General features: G+C 36.3%; 4 protein-coding genes and 1 pseudogene across 5 annotated transcripts; 3 read left to right on the forward strand and 2 right to left on the reverse strand.

Annotated features, from left to right (window-relative positions):
• The first annotated feature begins 850 nt into the window (after positions 1-850).
• On the forward strand, positions 851-2,712 carry LOC125578198 (annotated as a pseudogene).
• LOC125574785 (ABSCISIC ACID-INSENSITIVE 5-like protein 2) lies at positions 2,692-4,743 on the reverse strand. The gene is made up of 3 exons (XM_048741198.1): positions 3,420-4,743; positions 3,267-3,338; positions 2,692-2,961 (listed from the first exon to the last, which is right to left on the reverse strand). The coding sequence occupies exons 1-3, from the start codon at positions 4,137-4,139 to the stop codon at positions 2,878-2,880; spliced, it is 876 nt and encodes a 291-aa protein (XP_048597155.1). The 5' UTR covers positions 4,140-4,743; the 3' UTR covers positions 2,692-2,877.
• Positions 4,744-5,156: 413 nt separating this feature from the next.
• Positions 5,157-7,813, reverse strand: LOC106368049 (UBP1-associated protein 2A). Of its 2 annotated transcripts, none has more exons than XM_013807928.3 (2): positions 6,344-7,772; positions 5,157-5,580 (listed from the first exon to the last, which is right to left on the reverse strand). In XM_013807928.3, the coding sequence occupies exon 1, from the start codon at positions 7,706-7,708 to the stop codon at positions 6,365-6,367; it is 1,344 nt and encodes a 447-aa protein (XP_013663382.2). In that variant the 5' UTR covers positions 7,709-7,772; the 3' UTR covers positions 5,157-5,580; positions 6,344-6,364. The 2 variants fall into 2 exon arrangements, with proteins under 2 accessions (XP_013663382.2, XP_013663381.2); XM_013807927.3 differs by lacking the exon at positions 5,157-5,580 and adding an exon at positions 5,744-6,073 and having other exon boundaries at positions 6,344-7,813.
• A 157-nt stretch (positions 7,814-7,970) lies between these two features.
• On the forward strand, positions 7,971-11,458 carry LOC106368048. The gene is made up of 6 exons (XM_048741195.1): positions 7,971-8,135; positions 8,533-10,248; positions 10,327-10,402; positions 10,480-10,877; positions 10,972-11,070; positions 11,183-11,458. The coding sequence occupies exons 2-6, from the start codon at positions 8,560-8,562 to the stop codon at positions 11,315-11,317; spliced, it is 2,397 nt and encodes a 798-aa protein (XP_048597152.1). The 5' UTR covers positions 7,971-8,135; positions 8,533-8,559; the 3' UTR covers positions 11,318-11,458.
• An 8,585-nt stretch (positions 11,459-20,043) lies between these two features.
• Positions 20,044-21,093, forward strand: LOC106368045 (calmodulin-binding protein 25-like). Its single transcript, XM_048741202.1, has one exon. It carries the CDS (start codon positions 20,214-20,216, stop codon positions 20,898-20,900), a length of 687 nt encoding a protein of 228 aa, XP_048597159.1. The 5' UTR covers positions 20,044-20,213; the 3' UTR covers positions 20,901-21,093.
• Positions 21,094-23,830: the final 2,737 nt, after the last annotated feature.

Raw genomic sequence — 23,830 nt, forward strand, 5'->3', positions numbered from 1 at the left:
AAACTTTTTTACTTGGATCACATGAAGATTCTCACAGAGTTCATTTCTTTTCTCAGAATTTAATATTTGCAGAGAGACACTTGAAATTAAAAATCTCAATAATTTATGGGAAATTCTACAATGAAAATTAAAAAGGAGAGAACGTACGCTCAACACGAAATCTGAGGCAAGAACCCATTAATAGAGAGTGGAAGTAAACGAAGACTACATGCTTAAAGGGAGAAGCTTTCCCGCATCTGACAAACTCCGACTACAATGCCCGACTTTCAAGTGAGCGAGGAGGATAACAGACTTTGCCATTCTAATCTGCGGAGGAGAGAGCAACAGCAGATTTTTGCTTCTTCGGAATGGCAGATGAAACAGCACTCTTGCCGTTAGGTTTCGCCGCAATCGCCGAGGCAGCAGTGGACTTCCCGTGTGGCTTCATAGTCGCGGAGGAAGCGAATGTCTTTTCGTTGGTCTTCTGATCGCTGGAGACTGAAGAGTTGCCTTTGGAGATAGTTATCTGAGAGAATCTTATGGATTTTAATGGAAACATAAACTATGAAAAGAGATTTATAAATATAGAAACGAAGAAGAAGGTGAAAGGAATCCATTGATTAAAGTTCAATAAAAAGGATTGATTAGACCAGGTAGTGGTGAAACGGATCTGGAAAAGAGTAATGAAAGAGGTAAAAGGGGAAAGGCAAGAGAATAAGAAGTTACGACAGTCGGTGGAGAGGAAAAAATGATAGGGTTACGACTTTGGAGAGATGTTGATATTAATCTGATAGTGATGGCTTGCACTTGAATATTTTAAAAAACCCACTAAACAAGACCAATTTTATGACCCACACACAACGCAAAGACGATGGTGACGTGGAGTAACTAAGCTGTGGGATTGGTTGTAATTAGTCCTACGTGGACATCTTAGAATGCTCTTGACGTTTTCTTTTATAGAGTCTGAGACGGTTATACAAGACGCGTTTGCGCAGTGCATTGGTGGTTTTCTCAGCGTGGTGGTGCAAGAGCTGAGTGTGTTCATCCTGTGTGGAGAATTGGTTCGGTTAAAGCTGAAAGCTACCGGTTTGATTCGAGTACGGGGACTATAGGAGTTGGTGATCTCTACGCTGAGGAAGAGAGGAACTTCTTGGTGAATCTTGATGTTCCCGTTGTCAACGGCGTCGTTTCGGATCCTATGTCGTTGCTTAAGGTTAGATGTGTTTATAGAGATCCCGTGACGAAAGAGACTGTTGGTTTGAGTAGTTTCTCAGACCGGTGGTGATGTCGGAAGGGAGTGCTGTTGTCCTCAAAACTCTCTAAAGGCACAATCTTTTTGGATTTTGATCAGGCCAAGTTTTGTGTAAGAGGGAGGGAACTGTTGTATAGGTATTGCTCTGAACATGGAATCGCTCATAGGAAGATTGGTAAGCTTGTGGTTGCTACAGCATCTTGGAACTCAGAATGGGGTTTCGGGTTTAAGGATGTTGGAAGGTTTTGAAGCGATGAGGATGGAGCCGGAGCTTCGATGTGTTAAAGCATTGCTGTCTCCTGAGTCTGGGATTGTGGATACGCATTCCTTCATGCTATCTTTAGTGGTACTGTATCATCTCCTCTGTGCTTTGATATGATCTTTGAGTTTATGGAGTAGGAAAAGAGTTTTGATTCCATGATGTACAGGGGTAACTAACTACAGGGACAAGCAGAGAACAGTCACGCAACGTTCTCATACAATACAGTGGTTTTAAGCGGTCGTGTTGAAGAAGAGAAGATGCATTTGTTTGTTGCTGAAACTGGATCGGTTGAGTCTCGGTGTGAGGGAGTAGTAGCTGAGCTTGAGCTGATACCTAACCTCGTTGTTAACTCCGCGGGGTTAGGTGCTCAAGCTCTGGCAAAGAGATTCCATGGGTTAGGTCACCGGTTCATTCCTTCGTCTCACTATGCTCGTGGATGCTACTTCACGCTGTCCGGTGCTAAGTCTCCTCCTTTTGATAAACTTGTGTATCTTATACCTGAGGAAGGAGGTCTTGGTGTTCATGTCACTGTTGATTTGAATGGGCTTGTGAAGTTTGGTCCTGATGTTGAGTGGATTGAATGCAGAGACGACACATCAAGCCTCCTCAACAAGTAATGGTTGCATCTGTCATGAAACTCTCGTGTCTCTCTCTTGTCTATTTTGAAGTTGCTCAAGATCGATCTTCTTCCTGCTGTTTGAATCCAGGTTTGATTATGGTGTGAACCCACAGAGAGCTGAGAGATTCTACCCAGAGATCAGAAAGTATTATCCGGATCTCAAAGATGGATCGTTGGAACCTGGTTACTCAGGCATCCGTCCCAAGATTACCGGACCGGGACAGAAGGCAGCAGACTTTATCATACAGGTTATCTTTTGTTCTCAAAAGCATTAGACATACAAACACTAACATTGTTCTCTATGGCATCTTTGGTTGTGTTGTGAAAGCATTTGTTTTCTCATGTGTTGTTAATGTAGGGAGAGGAGACTCATGGAGTTCCTGGTCTTGTGACTCTCTTTGGCATCGAGTCGCCTGGTTTGACTTCAAGCTTGGCTATAGCAGAACATATAGCAAACAAGTTCGTATGATGAAAGTTTAAGCTAATGTCCTACATTTGAGAACAAAGCTGGCCCATAAGTATAAGGCTTGGCAAATTCAAACAGTTTTCCTCTGTGATTCATTTTTCAGACTGTCAACAAAGTGATGTTTTCAATTCTTATACTCAAGAAAAAGATTGTTGTTGCAACTAAAATAACTAAGAATGTTCTTAAGAAACTTAACAGAATTGCTCCAAGTCAAGAATGTACAAAGAAACAAACTGTTTTTCTCTCTCTTTTTTTATAAGCAAACCGACGCAAATGCAGAAAAAAAAAAGTTTTTGAGATCAGAAAGGAGCTGAGCTTGTCCTCCTCAGCTGCCTCTTGGGATCAAGTGGTGGTGGTGCACTTGGGAGGATCTTCTCAACCTCCTGCAAAGTAAATAGAAAACAAACAATGTAACGTAAACTATCAATTTCAAGTTTGTCATGAGAAAAAAGAGTGTTGTAAATGTCGAGTGTAATGAGCCCAACGACTCTTACAAGAAGCAAACAAACAACAAAAGACTTGTTCTCTACTGTCTACTATGCTTGTGCCCAATTCCATACTTAACTAAATCTCCTATCATCTACCATTCCCTCTAATTCGAATTCAAAAGTTAATTACATGTTCAATTTTAATACCAATCACAATCAATGCATGTATAACCATAAGGGCCAAGGCTACAAAACATTACCTTTTGCCTCCTGAGTCTTTCGTTTTCTTCTTCTAACCGTGAAACTTTGATTTCTAGCTCATGAGTGTAAGCCTGCTCATCAGCACCCAGTATAAGATTTGAAAAGACTAATAACAACACCACATTTTGCAATTACAGAAAGATTGTTGTCACCTGTTTCCTAGCTCGAGAACGAGCTGCAGACTCTCTGTTCTTAATCATCCTCTTCTGTTTCCTCTCTACAGTCTTCTCCACAACTTCCCCTGAAGCTACCCTCTTCCTCCCTGGAGTTTGCGTATCTGATAAACCACCCATCAAAGAAGACTGAGACACCATTGCTTGCATGTCTGCAACCGGATACGGCATGAATGATTGAGGCTGTGGCATTGACGGAAGCTGATGATACTGAACCCATGGGGCAACCTGAGTTATGTTTTGCTCCATACCAGCACTACCATTCCCATGGTTCGAACCAGGAACTGTCTCGGTCACCACTCCTGCTTTCAACAACAAGTCCTCAAGCGTCATTTCACCTAAGGTAGGCTGCTTATCTCTCCTCTCATGACCACTACCACCTCCATTCTTGTCCTGCTGAATGTCTTTCCAGACCTCTTCAACTGTCTTTTTGCTTAGATCCCGCGGCAAAGTCAAACTCCCCTGACGAGAGAGACCTTCATGAGCTGCAGCACCGTTGACAGCCATGGACGGTGGCTGATTAGTTTCAACAGAACAAACACTCTTGAGAAGCTCGTCAAGATTCATGCTTCCAAGCGCTTTACCAGAACTCCCCAAGTGGGTTTGGACCTCGTCGAGTGTTAAGCTATAGAGAGAGCCTTGCCTATTCAAAGACTGATGAGATCTAGCTTCTTCAACAACACCCCTCTGAGAATCCATACCGCTTTTAAAATAAAAACACAACACAGATGGATAGATAAAACAGGATCCTGACCCCACAACAAATCAGAAAACCCTAATCTCAGCAGCAAACGAAGAAGAGTTTCATCAAATCGAGGCAAAAGGAAGCACCTTTTTCCCTAAGGTTGACTCGACGAACATGCAGCAGAGGAACAGAGCATCGAAATCAACGCGTTGAAGCAATCTGAAAGGGTGTTGGGGATTGCATGCAGCATCGGAAGCTATGGAATGCAGATGCTAAACATGGTAATCGAGAAAGACAAGGTTTTTATAGAAACGCCTGCGAAGAAGATACTGAAAGCTACGATCTTTGGAAAAGGGTAAAACGAATTTGAGCTTGGAAAGGATCAGATCTAAGCAAGGGAGATTCGGGTTTCTCTGTCTCGAAGTGATGGAAAGAAGGATGAAACTATATGATAAGTTCAGAGAGATTTACAAAGCGGACCTAGACTCTGTGTCTGTGTGAGACTCTCTCTCTCTCTCTCTAGTTATGTTTTCTTTTGTTTCGCGCAGGATGAGAGAAAAAGAAGAGAGAGAAGAGAGGAGGAGAACCTTTTGATTGAGAAAGTGACACTGATACTGTGGCAAATCCGCCCCCTGTGTGAACTTTCAATGCCTTTCTTTTGCTTTTTTTAGAGTGCCCCTCGGTAGATAATTAAGTTAATAACGATGGCCTCAATAAGAAAGAGAGTTCTTTTTTTTGTTTTATTTCAGAGTAACTGTAATTAGTGGCTAGTAATTACTTTAATGAAGGTGGATATCGAGTTTATTCCATCGGAATAATCACTGCTACATGTGCTCGACGACGAGACTTCAATCAATTGGGGTTTTTAATAGTACTATATTTTTTGTGTCGGCATCTAGTGAGATGGCAAGGTTCGATTCGTACTTAAATTAACCCAAATTTTGATTACTTAACCTCGGACTGGAAGCACTTTCCGGATATCTAGAGAGGTCATTGCAACAAACCAACATCCTCACATGTAATGAGAGAAACACAGCTCAAACATTTCCTCTTTTCAAGTGTTGTGGAACTGCCTTTGGATACAGGTTTTGAAGTTACATACAATTCCGCAGCTATGTTGAAGCTGAGAACAAACATAGTTTCTTTTCCTATCAATCATTTGACTCAACCAAGATGGGATACAACAACCTAATAATGCAAAGCGAATAGGGAAGGAGGCTTCAAATTTCGCCATAGCTCCAGAATATATCTTGTGAAGCTTTTGTAGTCTTGGCTTGATGGGATCTTTTACAGCCTGCATCACAAGACCTTGGAATCACTCTCCGAACCAGATCTTCCCAGAACCAAGACTATCTAAGCAGTCATTGCCCGTACAGCAGCAGCTTCAGCTTCCAAACTGGACAGGAGAGAGGGATATGTCTTCCCTCCGAACCAGGTGACTGTACTGAGTCGTCCCTAAGAAGCCAAAACATATTACAAAATATTCGAGACTGTTGCGGCTAAGTTAATACAATAACTCTTATTACAAATATAATTCATGAATGATATATACTGCAAGCAGAAAAAAAATACATGTATGAAACCGTAAAGCATAGAGATCGATTAAAACTTTATAAAATTTGGAAAAACTTAGAATCAGATAAAGCAAGGGCTAGAAGAAACATAGTTATGTTTTTAGTTTTACAAGCGAAAGTTCTAACATGTTTCAGAAAACTGAAAACAAAGACATAACTCTGAAAATAGTACAATGATTTTTTTAGGAATAGCATAAAGAGAGTAGTTGGTGAAAAGAGATAAAACAAGTAGATGAAAACTAAAACTCCTTGAAAGGTTTTATGAGTTTGGCCTTATGAGCGACCAAAGAGTAAACATTTCATAAAGACTTCATTTGCATCAGCTCCTTTAAAACTTCAGAAGTATCACCAGGCCAATATTAAAACACTGATATCTGCACAATCAATTTAAGAAAATAAGAAAAGTTTTTTCACAATCTCAATCGCTGCAAAACACAAAACCCTTCAGCAAAAAGTTAAAAAGTAACAGTCTGTTACGTAGAAATTGCAAATTTTTAGCATGTGATGCAAAACAAAACCGACAGGAAGCAAACTGTGAGGGGTTTAAGACACAGAAAGTTCTTGTCTTCAGAAGTCAGTTCAATGTAAAGTATATTAAGTAATAATATAAACAAGTGAAGAGACGATGATATTCATTGCTCTACCTGAGTTGCTACATGATACATCTACTGGCCCATGTAAGAAGAGTAATGCCCGACACCATGTTGTCCTCTTCCTGCACCACCCTGACCAGGAGGAGGGGTCTGATAGCCACCTTGCAACCCAGGTTGTCCACCGTACCCAGGAATACTCCCAGGTGTCATAGGTTGAGTTCCATAACCAGTTGGCATTCCAACTCCAGCCCCTGGGTTTACACCTCCAGCTGCCCCCAGAGAACCCAACAAAGCCTGCCCAATAGCTGGGTTAAACGCCAAACCTCCCTGCGATGCTAACAAAGCTGTCAAGGCCTGCCCAATAGCTGGGTTCATCGCTTGAACAGGAGCACCCATCCCGGCTTGGTTACCAGCCATGAGATGTCCATGACCAGCAGGAGTACCGTAACCACCACTGTTATCATTCCTCTGGAAACGAGGATTGTTGTTAAACTGTTGCGGCTTGCCAGGTTTAGGACCATCGATAGCCTTCTGGCAATGCAAGATGTGGCCCTCAAAGCTCTTGTGTGGCTCCTCTAAAGCCTTCTTGGCGCTTTCAGCTGACTTATACACAAAGAGACAGAAGCCTTTAGGTCTCCCAGTATACTTATCAAGACCCAAAGGACCTTCCTCAATCTCCCCAAACTTCGAGAAAAACGCTAGCAGCTTCTGCGGATCCAGCTCTGCTCCAACGTTACTAACATAGATCTTCTTCTGCGTGTGCTCCGAGTTCGAATGCTGAGCTGGAGCAATAGAGGCACCTGCAGCAGCCACAGGGTTGTTTCCTCCAAAGACTGGTCCTTTAGAAGCTAACTGACACGCAGTCATACGACTCCCAATCTTCTTCTGAGGCTGCTTCAACGCGTTGCGAGCACCTGATCTAGACTTAAACAGAATAAAGCCATATCCTTTAGATTTCCCCGAGACCTTATCAAACACAGCCTTGCAATCTTCGATCTCTCCGTACTCCTTGAAAGCTTCGATCAGCGTCTCGGTTTTGGTGTCCCATCCAAGTCCGTGCACGAAGATCTTCCGATGAACGGGATCCTCGTCAGCCACTTCGCGGATTCGATTGGCCACATCGTGATGCTTCTCCGCAGCTTCTTTGAGAAGACTCAGCAGCTGTTCCTTCGAAAACGGCTCCAACAGATCTTGAATCGGCTCATCGTCGTCGTCATCTAGATTCCCAGATCCAGACGTCGCCGCCACCACCATGCGATTATCGTTTTCCTCCTCCTCCTCATCATTATCGTCGTCATCTTCGTGCTCTTCCTCGTATTCAACTTCTTGTTTAACCTCATTGTTAATTGCGATCTGCTTCTCCGACGGCTCAGAATCCTCGCTGAGCTGCGCTTCGAGCTTTCTCTTCTTAGTCATGGCGGCGTTAAGGTCGAGTTAGGGTTTCGAATTTTCCTGAGGTTGCTGATTGATCTCTCTCCCCTTATCTACGCCGCTTAACTTGCGATATGAACCTCATGTCCTATCTCAAGAATTACATTTTTGCCCTTGCAATGAGCTTAAAGGCCTATTTCGTTCTTATTGGGCTTAATCCAAAAGGTTAAAGATCCCGCCAAGTGTTCCCCGCCAGAGCCTTCACGGCCAATAAAGTAGTGGCTCCTCCTTCACCGAAGAGCTCCAGATTCTCCTTCTCTCATCTTCTTCGTCTTGTTTTAAATCTCTCTCTCTCTCTCTCTCTCTCTCTCTTTCTCCCTCTTGTGTAAACCCTAAAATTGACTAGTCACGAGCTCGAAGCCAGTATTCAATCTTCAGTTTCTTCCATTTAAGTGTTCGATTACGACTTAAGGTAAATTCATCTTCATCTCTCCGATCTCTGTTTGATTACATCCAACTATTCCACCTGGATCTGCTAATTATCTTCTCGATTTGTTGCATGCTCCTTAGTGATTTTTGTTTTCGACTAGATCTCGGATTTATCCAATTGATTTTCCATGAAATGAGTTTCGCCTTGTTAATTGTTAAACCCCTAAACTAATCGCTGCATACTCAAATTCAGATTTGGGTTTACTGTAGCTTTTTTTTTTTTAATAATCAGCTTGAACACGATTCTGTAAATTGTTTGTTGACTTACTTGTTTTAGTAAGCTCATTGATGTTCGTTTCTATGCTTGGCTTGATGAAATTTTAGGTTATTGATTGTTAGCCTATGTCCCTTATCAACAGTTCATTTGGTTTAAATTTCAGGTTTTTCGAGCTTAATCTGAAGTTACAATGGTGGAGGTCAGGAGCAGCACCCATTTGAATTCCCAGTTGCATTATATCCGGGCCACTAAAGACGGATCGATCAGAATAGTGGCGAATGTGGTTGCAAATGGGAAATCAAAGCTCAAGTTTAGACCTTTGGTTGATGTGTACAACCGGGGAAACACTGAAGATGAAGTGCCGATCTCGAAAGTGGTCAGGGAGTTGGAGAATGACTCTGAGATGACACAGGGTTCTGAGGTGGATGCCAATACTGATACAGAAGATTTTGACATGACGCTGCAGAAGGTTCGGAAACAGTGCAGAGAAAAGAAAAGGAAACTTGGAAACCGCGGAGATACTGAGACAGTTGCGCAGGTTAAAGTTAAACAAGAGTACTCTACGCTTCATACTGAAGACGAAGAATGTGAAGTTGAGGAGCCTCTTAGCCGCTGGAATACGAAATTCTCCAAGAGAAGAAAGAAGAAGCAAGAGTGTAAATCAAAGTGTGGTTCTACTTCCTCTCCATCTGCGAAGGAAGTTGATTTGCCTGTGTTCTGTGATGTCAAGCTTGAGGCTTCCTGGGATGAACTTGTGACTGTGGATGTGAATGTGGAGAATCAAACTGAAGATGAAGGATGTGATGTTGAAGAGCCTCTTAGCAGTTGGAATACGAAGAGAAGTAAGAAGAAGCAAAAGCTTAAAACAAAGTGTGGTTCTACTTCAACTCCATCTGTAGAGAAAATTGATTTGCCTGTGTTATGTGATGTCAAGCCTGAGGCTTCTTGGGATGACAGCTATTTGGTTCCTGCAGCCATGTATATCATTCCCACTAATCCTTTACTAGATTCTGACAAAGAGCCGGAATCTATTTCAAATAAGGAGCTGGTGGAAGAGATTGTGCATGATTTTTCCAAGGACGCAATACCAGTTTTACATCGCAGTCCAGAGCCAAATTCTCTTGGAATTGTAGCCATTGAGGAGCCCATAACTACAAAGCCGGTTGACAAAACTGTTGAAGATGCATCAGAAGAGTTCATCGAAGCAAGGAAAGCTCCATGCTGTCTTGTTGGTAACTTTGCTCTTGAGAACGTTTTGTGCGGTAGTGCGTCTAGAGAAGAGGATGAATTGGAGACCACTGGCTATGTCAAGAACTCTTCCAATACAAGCTCGGTGACCGAAGAAGTTAGAGAGGATGAGGAAAGCAATGTATCAAAGCCTAACGTAGACATGATCACAACTGGTTTGGAGATTATGAAGTTAGACGCTCCAGAAGTACTTGCTAGCTTAGACATGACCATAATTGGTTCGGAGATTGTGAAGGCTGATGCTCCACAAATGCTTGCTACTGATATCTCTGATTCGCTCACCGTAGATTATGGGGTAAGAAACACCGAGCTTGTATGGGAAGACGAAGACATTGCTAATGATGAGCTACATGAAGCAACTGATATTCTCCCGTTGACCAGCTGCAATGATTTAATGAATAATTTGCATTCAGCTCCTGATGACAGCACAGTTTCATTAGAAGAAGATCATCTGCCAGAAAGATTACAACAATCTTCATCCTCAGGGAACGTAGTAGATGAAGCTGGGGACAACAAATCATCACAACTCTTTCAAGCACCAACTGACGAGGCTAAAACAGCTGAAGAAAGTGACAGTATCCAGCAACAAGAGCTACACTCTCAACCTGAAAAACTACTCTCAGGGAGAAAGGTTTGCCCTGTGTGTAATTTTCTCATATTATATTCGATCTCTTAAAGCAGTTACTCACAAGATATATTTGGTTTTCAGACTTTATCTCCCACCTCTCAAGCAAACCTTTGCAAAGCAATGGAGCACTCCGATTCATCTGAGAAGATGTGTAAAAGTAAGTGAATTGACACAATCTTTAAATGTACTTTTACATTTTCTCTTTAGATTCTTATATAATTTTACAAAATCCAGAATCCAAAGGGAAACTCTACTTCAGTAGCCACAACTCACATAGGATACTTAAGGCGCATGGGCTGGACAGTATCGACCGAGTGGAAGTTGTTCCAAATCCAAAGCAAGCCATTCGAAAAGCAAAAATTAACACTCGGCAAACGCAGTATCAAAGAGCCACAAACAAGTTTTCCCGTCGAGATACTCAAGCAGCAAAAACACAGCCTTTTAGCACTGGACGCACCTCGTTACAAGGATGTACAGAGAAAGCTATTGCCTTCTCTCAAGGGCAAATGCGTGATTTCCAATATATCACAGCTAAGCTCACAAAAGAGCTCAAATCGATGAGACAAATCACAAAGAGATGTCTCCTTGCTGAAAGCAACCCCTCCATCATGCCTGAGTGTAACTTGGATGAGGTACTTTAATCTAGCAAATGAAGTCTCGTTTTCAGTGTCTAACTTCACTTTGTTTTCTCAAAATAATCTTTTGTTAATGGATGTCTCTTGTCAGGTGAAAACTTTGATTGGAAAAGCAGAGAAAACTGAAGAGAGTAGCAAGAAATGGCTTTCGATGATTGAACGGGACTGTAATCGGTTTTGCAAACTTATGGTTTGTTTCTTACACTCATACATACATTCACAGACACCAAAGTTATATGAAACTATGAATCTTCATCTATGTTGTGTTCCTAAATTTTCTGCATTCACCTACTTTTTCACAGGGTATGGTCAAAGAAGATTCTTCAGATACTGACAATATTGTTCAGAAGAAAAAGAAGATTAAGTTTGCAGATGATGCAGGAGGAGATCTTTGCCATGTCAAGGTTTTTGAAATTGATTTGGAATCTGAATCATAAACTTAAGTGTGTAGAGACTTATTGTAAACTATCTCAGCATTTTTGTACATTCGTGTTTTTGTGTTTCACTTGATACAAGTACTGTAATCGAAAACCAAGATAGTGTTACTTAATTCTCACATTATAACTTCATTACAGCAACCACAAAGTTAGGCCTGGGCATTCGGAGTCCCGAACGGGTTTCGGTTTTATCCAATCGGGTTTCAGTTTTTCGGGTTTATCAAAATCAGCCCCATTCGGATTATATGAAAGTTCGGTTCGTAACCGGTTCGGGTTCTATCGGGTTCGGGTCAGGGTTAGTAAATCTTCAAAGAACCGGTACAACCCAATATACTTTCGGGTTCGGATCCCAATCGGTTTTTTTGGTTTAAAAGTACCTGATTTTTACCTATTTTATAACCAAAACATGAGTAAAATCGGTTCTTCAGTTTTTAAATACCTGATTTATACCTATTTTGTAACCAAAGCTTAAGTAAAATCGATTCAAAAATAAGGAACATCAACCGTGATCATTCAAAATCAAACGAAAAGTAAACATATTTACTGATAAAAATAAAACCAAATAAATAAAAACATAAAATAAAAACCAAGTTCTCATGAAATGAGAAACATTGTTTAACAAAAACAAAATCAAATCTAAATACTTCAAGATTCAGCAGTCATCTTTAACCATCAACCTTCATGTAACAGAACCACCAACCTTCATGCAATAAAACCATCAACCTTCATGTAATAGATAAGTATTTTAGATGTTCAATATTTCATAATGTATTTTGGATACATATTAGGAATTGAGATCATGTTTGGTACAAGATCTTTTTGAGGTTTTGAATGTTTCGGGTTTTATCGGATATCCATTTAGATTCGGGTTCGGTTCGGATAATACCCATAACCCGAAATACCACAAAACAAGATCCATTCGGTATTTACGTCGGGTTCGGATCGGTTCGGATTCATTTTTATCGGATCGAATTCGGTTCGGGTTTTCGGGTTCGGTTTATTTGCCCAGCCCTACACAAAGTCGTCAGAACTCAGAATGATCTGGTGATAACTGATGAGCAATCAATAAAGTTAAAATTCAATCCAACCTTGACACAAGACCCTAAAGTAAATCCAATGCTAACGTTAACAATTGGGCCTAGATTTTGTTAGTCCCATAGATTTGAAGGATGCTCACTCAAATCAAGTGGACCTATAAATGCGTCCAATCCATAAGTAAACAAGACAACAAACTCAACGACATCAGTTTTAGGAGTAAGAATTAGAACTGAATCTGTTAAGAGACGTTTTTAATTTTATCATGAAAATCTAACTAAAGATTTCCTCTGTTTAATTTGTAAGGAAGAAGTTACGTTTAAAATAAATAAATATAAAGTGTGAAATGCCATAAAGGAGCAGTTACTTTTAGATATTTCTTTGGTTAGATTCGTAACTTGACCATGGTCTTGAAGTGATCACTAAACTAAATTATTGTTGAAAATAGTTATAACGTCCCAGCCGTCTACGGCTAATGGATTATCCATAGCCACTCTTTCGACCTGTAGATTTCATCCTGTTCCAACGATCGGTCCGTTAATTTTTATAAAAGCTCAAAATTATTGTTTACTGATCCTGCAATCACCATCCGATCTTTTCACATGCTTTGGCCTCACTCGCACGCTATCGTGAATCACTTTCCGATAGATCACTCATCCTTTTACTACTTCAGTTCAAGCATGCTTAACTCTAGAGTTCTTTAAGGATGTACTCTGAAAAAAGTAAGTCAACTTTAGTGACACAAGTAACTAAATCAATTTTCTTAAGTCTAAGTAATTAAATCAATTTTTTTAAGCATTTTTCACATATCACAATTCGAAACGTTACAATAGTCTTCACTAAAACAAAACAAAAAGGAATCTTAAATTGTTTAAGACGAGGAAAGCTTGGGGAGCAAGAGTGGGCAGTGTCTAGGTAACGGTGAGGAAACCTTGGGCGCAATGCACTTTGACACGACCGCTTCTTCAAAGTCAACATTCTCACGTGTCCCTCTTATTTTAAAGCATTACTTTACCTTTTATATTTAACACTTTAATTAAAGTGGAGTGCTTTAATTAGATTATTATTAATAATAATATAGACGCGTCTCGTCATGATACCGTCATGATTACATCGTTTTTAAAGGTGACGTCACCGCTGGCGTCTCTTGACTTTGCTCCTCTTATTAGATTAGATTCAGATACTGCATTTTTCTAATGACTGATCAGAAAGACTTTCTGCTTTATTTATTTGTGTATTTTATATTGCAAACTAATTATTTCGTAGGAAACCATATTTAATTTGATTTGTTTTATTTCGTTACAATTTGTGATTTTTGAACCTTATAACAAAGAAACTCCAAGGACTGAACTCTAGAAATTGTGAAATGAAAATCCAGTGTGGTATCTAATTATATATGTGCACTTACACTTAAATTTCGCTAACTAGGTTACCCGCGCTTTGTGTCTCTTTCTAGGTCTCAACTTTGGACCCCTTCAACGGACGTGAGACGTCAGTGCTCTCGATCTGCTATATACTACGAATTTGAATATATGAACCCATAATAAACTTTAATACTAGTACTACATTAGCATTATCTACTTGGCACCAACCTAGCTAATGGAAGATCAGATAGATGGGTTATATATGTGTTTACTGGTGATATTGATCGCTGCTTCTCGTAATTGTTAAATTTTTTTTGGTAAAAGTCGTAATTGTTAATTGTCAATGATCGGGACTATATAAGTGTTGTACAACTAATATGATGCCCAAAAAAAAATATGATGCCCATCCAATCTATTTTAAAAATTCTACAAATGTCATTTTCTTAGATAAAATCAAAATACCATCATTTTCACTCTTCACCTTCAAATATTAACAAACGTTAGTTTAATATTATACGTTTCCATGTAATAAATTATTTAATTTTTTTTATAAATTATTTATTTTTATACTAAAGGATACTAAGCTTAATTAATCAAGCATATTTGCATGTTGAATGAACAATGCCGATGTCATCCAAACTTGATGACTTCAATAATTGACACTAAAATCAAAGGCGCAATGATGAGACTTATGTAGAAGATAGGTCGATCTTTTTTTCTTCTTATGGTCCACTTATTCTATTTTAGATCATAAATCATTTGTTTGGTTTCTCTTCTGTATTGAATTTTCTGACCCATGTTTTCGTATATGTATTAGTAAACCAAATTAATATAGCTTTCTTTACGCAATCTCTACATGTCTCGATTTATTTCAGGCTTCAAATGGTAATACATAATTAACAGTAACATTTACATATACGTATATATTTTTATTATTAAAATTGCACTACGCTAGTTCTACATATTAACATTCAAAATCTGTAATCAAAATATTTAAGTTATAAGTTTTATTATACCAATTACTTTTTCATTTACATAACATATGACATATACCAATTAACATTCACTCTTTTGTTTGTTCACAATTATATAATTCACTATATTTTACGATAAATTTGTAGTAGAGTTGGAAATGCTTTAACTGATATTCGAAAACAGAAAACAGACGTAGTATATACTAATATTATTTGTATTTGACATTGTATATATAAGACCAAGATTCTGGGGCTTGATAATACTGGGAATTTGCGTTGAAAGGAGCATGTGACAAGTTGTAAGGGACAATATTGAAAACCACGACTTGTGTATGCTTTTATTATGTGTGCTAAAACAATTCGTAGGTGAAAACAACAAGCTGATCACGTTGCATTAAGAAAATACGGAAACTTTAGTTACATTTCAATGTTCATCCTTTAGGTTTTCAATTTTAGTGAACTCGATAGATTAGAAGAAGTTTTTTTTTGAAAATGCAATTGATCTATTTTAGTTAGAAGACTACCTACATATATATAATATTTTTTTTTGAACGACTATTTAAATGGGGTGCAACACAAAGACTTTCTGGAAAGTCACTCATCTTAGTATTACTCTCGTCCAAGCACGCTTAACTGCAGAGTTCTTAGTTTAGTATATACATTCAACAAAAAAACTACTTTGATGCGTTAAAAAAACAAAGACGTGTGCAAATGAAATAGTTTTCGTATTGAAAAGAAAAAAGGAGAAAAATAAGAATGGTCGGAGGGGACAGTCAGACAGTGTAAGGAAGTGACATTGGGAGACGAGAAAACGCGTTTGGAAAAAAAAGTGGGGCTAATAATAATAATTTCAGATTGCCCATGCATGATTCATGCATGGCTCACAGTCACTTACAGTTTCATTTATAATGATTACTGATTTGATTACAGATAATACAAACTACTCTAAATGAAAATATACTTAGAATTAGGTTAATTTTTAGTTACAAGAATTAGGTTAATTTTTATGTATATGCTCAGAATTATACTGAAAAGAAGTAGATTTCCAATCTTGTGCATGCATGTGTGATGTATACAGGGGCAGCTGCCTACCATGATTATTTCAGTTAGCGTAATTTTGTAAAGAATTTTAGTGATGCCCCAATGAAAATTTGAATTTGTAAATGTATTACAAATGCTTTATAGTTTTTTTTTTTGAATTATACAGAGGTATCCTAGCCTCACAGAAGTGATCCAGACTAGTTACGTGTTGCCACGTGTCGGTCATCTGTCGTTGGCGATGCCAAAATGTTAATGCTTTATAGTTTTGCCACGGATAAAAGTTATTCCTAGATCCGCTACTACTGCATGTATATAAGAAACTTAAAAAGTAAAATTCATTATTAAATGTGCGTTTCATATAAAAGATAATCATATTTCATATGGCATCTAGCACTCACATTGAGTTTCAAAAATTAAATAAAAAATAGCACTCACATTGGGGAGATCATGTTAATTAAATGACCAATCCTTTGATATATATATATATATATTCAGAATATATTCTAACAAAACATAATTCAGCTTAGGTAAATATCTTAAAATCTTACTTTAAAAAATATATAGCTCTGATTAATATTTATAATAGAAACAATTATCTGACTTCGTCGTATATCAATATCGTTTTTAAGACATTCACCTTTGTTAGTAGGGAAAAGTTTTCTTTGTCAATGATTGTTAGTAGGGAAGCTAGGAATACAAAATAAAAACTGCTAAAGCAAAGGTTCGTAATTTTATGCGTCTGTGCAATTCACTAGAAGTCTAGAACTACTCAAGTTGGAATGTGTTCATGATCGGCCGTTCATGATCAAGCTGAGAGAACTAAAAGTTCAATTAGCATTTTATAAAGTGATAGTCAAATATTATACAGTTTGTTTATCATTTTAAGGAATTTTTGGTGTCAGCATTAATTATCTATTCGATAGTGAAACTCAATATATATATATATATACATATACTATTAAATTACCCAACTTTAACTAGTTTTTATTTACCCAGTTGACAAAAAATAAAATTTACAATTTAAATTGAAGTATCTGACCAAAACATCATAATTAATTTATAATTACCCATTGAAAAAATGAAAGCTCACAATTTAAATTTAAGGAAATGACAAGAATCGTTCAATAGGTCAGACTATTGATATGTAAATAACTAAATATTCTTTTGTGATGATCAATAAATTTAACATTTCATAAAAAAAAAAACTAAATATATATCCACAAGAAAAGAAAAAAAGAAGAAGAAAATGACTTGATAAAAAACTAAATATGATCACGTAGTATATTTGTTGAATGGTCAAACCATGGATGGTTGGAGTTATTATCATCAGCTATCCTTAATTCCTTTAATTTTCTTCCTTGTAATCTACGATATGTATATGTTTCTTTCGTTGTTTGTAGGTTGGTATGAAGTTAGTCGGACAAAAAAAATAGATAAATAGATATTGTCCCACTATAAAAATAAATAAAATTTAATAGTCATACGATGGTCTCTCGCTGACCATATATTTGAATTAACACAAAAACACAATCGTTTAAAGATCAGATATATCCCCTATATATTATTTGTGAAGCATTGCAACTTTTTTTTGTAGCCACATGTCATCATTACAATGATTCTTAGAATCCTTAGAAAAATAGGTTGGTCCATCTAAATATATAATAAGCTTTCTATTAAACCACAATAAACACATTATTAAATGTGCTTCATTATTTCCTTAAATAAGATTACGGAATTGCCTAATGTGGTTAAAGTATATATGACAATTAATGATTTTGAATAATAAAGATTTGATAAAAATAAGTGTGTATTATAATTATATTTTTTTAATTCTAAACTATTAAAATAAATTAAACAATCATAGTAACTATATAATAAAATTTTAAAAAATTATTTATATATTATATTTTGAATTTTTAAAAACGAGTATAATTTACTAAAACTGTTAAAAGTTCCACATTCAAATTTTGTGATCTATGATTTAAAACTTTTGTTATGACATGATACAAATAATTAAAAAATAATATAAGTTGAAAGTCTCATTTAATAAGTATCAAAAAGAAGAGATATATAAATATATGTATCATTTTTAATTAAAATATACGCCATATAAAAATATAAAAATATCTTAATTTTAAATTTACTTTGAACATTTTTTTGATAAAAACTTTGAAAAAATATTGACAACTTAATTTTTAAAAATATTATAAATTACTTAAACCATTAATCTAACAGTGAAAATTTTGTTATCACTAATTTAGACTTTTTGCTATAACAGATACAAATGATAAAAAAAATATGAGAAAAAAGCATCATCTAATAAATATTAATATTAAAATATATCATATATATGTTACTATCATTTAAATTTAATTATATATCATATCAAATAGAAAAAATATTTTTTCGATTTATAAAATTTATTTATATGTTCGTACCAATTTAATTATATAAGTAGTAGATAATGACTTTTTAATTATTCAATATATATTTATTTATTTCATAATATGTTATAAATATATAATAATATGTTATAAACATATAATATATAAAATAATTTATATATATAATATTTATTCCGCGCAAGGCGCGGGTCTTAACCTAGTAATATAGTATAACTCTTCATTTATATATAAAGACACATTTTCTCTTAACATTTTACCAAAAAAAGAGAGACACATTAGCTAGCTATATGGTCTCGTTGGTCTGGAGCATAGATAAAAATCGATAGTTTAAGACATTACAATTTTAAATGACATTTTAGTTATATGTAGACTGTTATGAAACTTTTATATGAAAATAATTAAAGACACAAGTTTTTATTTAAACATGACATTATAAATTTTTCAGAAATATCACTGACACTGTTATATATATATACTAGGGTCGGTCCGCCCTACGGGCGGGATATTAGTTAATTTGATATTCACTAAATGCTCTAGTTAGAATTTGTTTTAAGATTCAAGAATTTGGTTATCTGTTATGTGTTATTTATTAGTATGCGGTGGTATAGTTGTCTTTCGATTATTATTGCTTTGGTATTGTATCAAATTAACTAATTGTCCAACTCATAATTATAGATGTACAAATATGGATTTGTGATAAAGTTTGATGACAATACTGTTTTTTTTTTAATTTTTATTCATAGCGGAGTGCGCATGTGTCAGAAAGAAGCCTATATCAACTTTTATGTTTTTGCGTATGGATTTTAAATATATATTATTTTGTATAATGCATACTTACTCTACAACATTTGTAGACTAAAAAAACTGTTCTCTATATTTTTAAAAGAGAAAATATTTAGTCTAGAATATAACATGGACATATGTATTGACTATATATAGAAATTGAGTGTTATTTTAAAATGACATATGTATAGAGGTTTTTCAACCATTACTTCACTGACACAAAACATTTATAACTGCAAATATTTTCTTTTAAAAGCAAAACTAATAAAAGCGTGTATAACAAATGTATTTTGATATATATTATATGCATCAAGTTATACATTTGGAGCAAAGTTTTTAACTTTACGATCTTCATCTTGACGTCAGTTCTGTGCCGGCCCTGGCCACAAGCAGAAGAAGCATGAGCTTCCAGCCAACACGATAATAAGTATTTTGAGGCCACATATTTATAAAAAGTGACTTTAGCCTAGTGATTCTAAGAGAAATTACCAGTGCTGGAGTTGTTGGGTTCAATTACCCCTGACAGCCTTTTGTTTTATTTTGGCCCCAAATATGAAATGGGACACGTGTTACTCCCATAACGCATGACTTGATGACGTGGCATCACAGGAGGGAGGCGAACATATTTTTATATATATAGATTCCACTTTTATGTTCTACCTGCATTTACGTAACATAGCGTCTCTCTTACGAAGTTACGAGTACTTGTTTCAAAAGTTTGAATCTAAACGGTTTCGACTGAGCAAGCAATATTATCGGTGCATGACAAGTTACATCTGTCTGTTTAGTGGAGTTAATAGAATCATAGTAGTGCAGTTAATTAAAATGAATTCAAAACTTCAAAACACGAATAGTAATGATGCAATTAACACGGCTTAAAGAACTCTCCACATGCAGAACCGAACAAAATAAGATTCAAAAACATTGTTTTCAAGCCCATAGTTGTGAAGGGTGGTTTTTTTAGTTGGTCAATAAGGCTAAGAAGAGACAAAACAACGTACGTCATTATCCTTAATCACTCATGGGTTTAGTTAATTAAGTTAAGACCATAGACGAAGCAGAGCTGAGTCAGTCTTCCGTACAACTCTGCTGACGCGTGTCTTAACGCGTTTTCTTTCTCTCTCCGCCGTCCTATTTAATATCTCTCCTCCGTCTTCATTCCTTCACTCTCTCTCTATAACTTCTTCTCCACTCCTATAAAAATAAAATTTCAAGAGTGCTCCAAAATAATTAATACATTCTCTATTCGATTTCAATTTTTTTTTCACGGTTGTTAAAAAAAAAAAAAAAAATCATGGCGTCGTCTGATGGATTAGCGAGCGTTGACCCTTGGTCGTTCCGACAAAGCTTCAACATCGACTCGTGGTTACTCCCTGATCCTTTCTCTCACGACAGTGACGTACTCGCTAAAGCTCTTCACAAATCCATCTCCGACCCTTTCTCTCCTTCAGCTTACTTCGATTCCGCCGCCGTCTCCGACCTCTCACCTCCTCAAACCGTCTCTAACGTCTCCTTCGGCTCAGATCCGGAGATCGCCGGCGGTGGCGGTGGTGGGGCGAAGCGGAAGCGTGGTCCTGGTGTTGCCGGCGGTAAACCGGCGAAGCGCCGTTCTCGAGTTTCCACCAAGAAGTCTCAGACGACGTTTATAACGGCGGACGCGGCTAACTTCCGGCAGATGGTTCAGCAAGTCACCGGCGCGAAGTATAACGGTTCTCCCCACGGCTTTTTTGCTCCGGTTGTGAAGCCGGAGCCGCATAGGCTCGCTAGCAGGCTACCACCGTCTGGTGCTTTTGATGGATCCTCTGAGGTTCCGACGCTGGATACGTCGTCGTTTTTGTCTAACCATCACCAGGAGACTTTGGTGACAGAGTTGGGCTCTGTTTCAGCGCCGGGGAGTTCGACGGGGGTTGGTGGTGGATCCGCCGTGGAGTTGGATAGTTACCCGAGCTTCCCGACGCTTGAGTCGTGGAAAGTGATGTGATCTAATTCGGATTTAATTTTAGTGTTTTGTAGATGTAATCCTTTTTTTAAATTAAAGACCCTTTAGATCCTCTTGTTTCTCTCTTTTAATGTTATGAGTATCTTTGTTATCATTTTGAGCTTTGTGGCTAAGGAGTCTCTTCTTGTTCATACTTTTGGGGGAAATCAATGGTTAATGAAAAAACTTTTATTTATTTTGGAGAATAGTTTTGTTACATTTGATGAAATTGGAACTTTCCTTAGCATCCTTAGTGATGGTGATACTTGGATTCTACGAAATAAAATTCACATTATAGATTTGAAGTTATTGCTACTTGTCCTCTATCATATAGCTTTCTTTTTTTTGTGCACCCTCTATCATAAATCTTTACATTACATATATAAAGATAATTATGTATAATCTGTCACTTTAGAAGGATGAACCATTTGAAAGTCAGCAAAGTGGTCATCTTTACTTTCTTCATCAAAAGGTTTATTTGTGCAGAGCACATGTAATAGAGAATTAGTAGAACATTGATTTTTTTTTGGTGTAACATTGATTTTTAGTTCATACAAGAATATCTCTTTGCTTTTAACCGCCGGTAGGAGGATAGAGGATTAGATTTTTTACTCGGATGCTAAAGAATATCTTTCTTGATGGTCCCATTGACATATGTTGTCATTTGTCAATATCACACAATAAGACAATCAATCATATACGTTACCACCACCATAATTAAATGTCTCCATTACTGATACAAAATCCCATATAATTTTCTTTAATTTTTTGAAATTTATCTGTTTTTCCAATATAATGCTAGAAACTGGTACTCACACAATAAAGCAGATAGTGTAACGACAAGAACAGTTTATCCAAAAGAGAAGATAATCTTCCAACAACTACACCTATAAGAGCATGTCAAAGTAAACGATAGTGCTAGAACCCAAGTCAAAAAGATTGCATCGTGAAATAAAAGGTTAAAAAACTCTAGTGATGGGTTTGGTGATCAGAAAGAAACTAAAGTAAAAGAAAATGTATAGTAATTCTTAATTAATTTCTTTACAAAGAATAAAGAAATATGATGAGAAAAGTCGCAAGAAAATTGAAGTTGTTCAAAGTTTCAATTTTAAAAGCTGAGTCAACGTCAATGCCACAAAAGAGGAGGCAGCGATCATCCCATCATCACTCATGTTCTTAGTTTTGAGTCTTTTGACAGTAAAACGTCACTTGCGTTGAATTCTTTACTTCTAAACAACACGACACCACTGCAGTGTCCCGTTGAGATTAAACTCATCCCATTTAGTACCAAAACGTAAACTTAAGACAACGCTAGCTTAAAAATTCTGAAACGTGGACATTACTAGATTTGGATGAACTTAAATCGTTTTATTGGATCTATGCACAACGAATTACGTATGCGAATCTTTTTAGAGACAAAACAAAAACTGGACGGTGGAAACTCCCGCAATAAATATAAGGAGGGACCATAGGTTGACCAAGCGATCTTATAATTAGTACAAAGACTAATGCAAGGGCTACAAATATAGGTGGTTGTTGGCTGCACCTGATAAGGGGGTTTATGAGGGAAACATCATCTTCTTTGTTTGAAATCAGATTCAGACACTTATCTTTCATCTCATGTGGGTCGGTCTTTGGACTTCTAAACAGAATGAGAACGACATAAATGAACATTTTTTGAATCGGTATGATATATAGAAACCTTATACACCTTTAAAACTTCATTTTGGTTATAACACCTACATCTTCACGTGCTTTGCTTTGTGATGAGTTTACTGTTACATGGCGCTTCTTCAAATGATTTCTGAAAAAGTACAAAGCGTAAATGAACCAGACAATATACTCATACTTTGTGTATCTATCACATCATCCACCAGTTGATATCTTTTTCTTTAGCTTCATCAAGTTATAATCATCCGTTCTTGCTTAGCCTAGCCTGTATAACACTAGCAAAGCAGCTACAAAAGTTCCTCCATGCGAACAACGGGAGTTAAGTATCGGGCCTAAAGTCATGACGAGACTTATATTGAGCCTATACTTAAACATTAGGCCCAAAACATATCACCTAAACTCAAGCCATATAGACTATTTTGTGTTTGAATTCTGAAAGACCTTGTGATTTGCTATTGAAGTAACTAGGATAGGATAAGACATGAGCGTAAATTTATATGAAATTTTTTAAAGAAATATTGTATGGAAAAAAATTATATTATTGATCGAATTAATATATTTGGCTCTTAAACAATTTTTAAAACTTTTTTTTGTTAATTACATAATTTGTTTACTAATGAACTGATCTCATTTTTAAAAATATTTTAGGTTAAAAAATTATTTATCGCATAAAAACCTAATGTTTAGGCCGAAGAATCTCATGCCTACTATTTAGTTACAATGAAACTATGTCAGCTCGGTTTTATATCATGATTTAGCAATTTAAAAGTTAATTATGGTTATGAGAAGTTTACGTTCACGTGTCAATTCTATATATCTTCGATATTTTTCTCATTTTTCTGTTATTTTGGTTATTGTTCGATATAAATATTGATTTTTGAGTTTATTCTCATTTATTTTTTTTTATTTTGGCATGAGATTTAGAAAATATTTAAGATTCAAAATTATTAAGAGATATATATTTAGGTTAAGATTTGTGTCTTGTGCAGAATAAATACTTATTTTATATTTTTCTGCATATTGTAAAATAATAAAATAATAATTATATATTAAATAACTAAGAAATTAGTTACTATTATTTAATAAATTGGCTTGCACATATAAATCAAATGACCGCTCTTGTTTATTCACAATCATTTTAGAATAAATAAATCAAAACAATCAATTTTATCTATTGTATATGATATATAATTAAATTTAAACGATATGAACTATATATATATATATATATATATTAACATAAACACCTATTAAAATAAATT

The sequence above is a fragment of the Brassica napus genome, chromosome A9 (genome assembly GCF_020379485.1).
Source record: "Brassica napus cultivar Da-Ae chromosome A9, Da-Ae, whole genome shotgun sequence".
NCBI classification, from domain to species: Eukaryota; Viridiplantae; Streptophyta; class Magnoliopsida; order Brassicales; family Brassicaceae; genus Brassica; species Brassica napus.

What these genes read in the sequence shown, in the direction of transcription:
- LOC125574785 (XM_048741198.1), bottom strand. Translation starts at nt 4,139, where the DNA reads ATGGATTCTCAGAGGGGTGTTGTTGAAGAAGCTAGATCTCATCAGTCT. An exon ending in GTTCTCGAGCTAGGAAACAG is followed by an intron (nt 3,339 to 3,419) that starts GTGACAACAATC and finishes GCTGATGAGCAG; the next exon opens with GCTTACACTCATGAGCTAGA. An exon ending in AAAGACTCAGGAGGCAAAAG is followed by an intron (nt 2,962 to 3,266) that starts GTAATGTTTTGT and finishes TTTACTTTGCAG; the next exon opens with GAGGTTGAGAAGATCCTCCC.
- LOC106368049 (XM_013807928.3), bottom strand. Translation starts at nt 7,708, where the DNA reads ATGACTAAGAAGAGAAAGCTCGAAGCGCAGCTCAGCGAGGATTCTGAG.
- LOC106368048 (XM_048741195.1), top strand. Translation starts at nt 8,560, where the DNA reads ATGGTGGAGGTCAGGAGCAGCACCCATTTGAATTCCCAGTTGCATTAT. An exon ending in AACTACTCTCAGGGAGAAAG is followed by an intron (nt 10,249 to 10,326) that starts GTTTGCCCTGTG and finishes TTTGGTTTTCAG; the next exon opens with ACTTTATCTCCCACCTCTCA. An exon ending in ATCTGAGAAGATGTGTAAAA is followed by an intron (nt 10,403 to 10,479) that starts GTAAGTGAATTG and finishes TACAAAATCCAG; the next exon opens with AATCCAAAGGGAAACTCTAC.
- LOC106368045 (XM_048741202.1), top strand. Translation starts at nt 20,214, where the DNA reads ATGGCGTCGTCTGATGGATTAGCGAGCGTTGACCCTTGGTCGTTCCGA.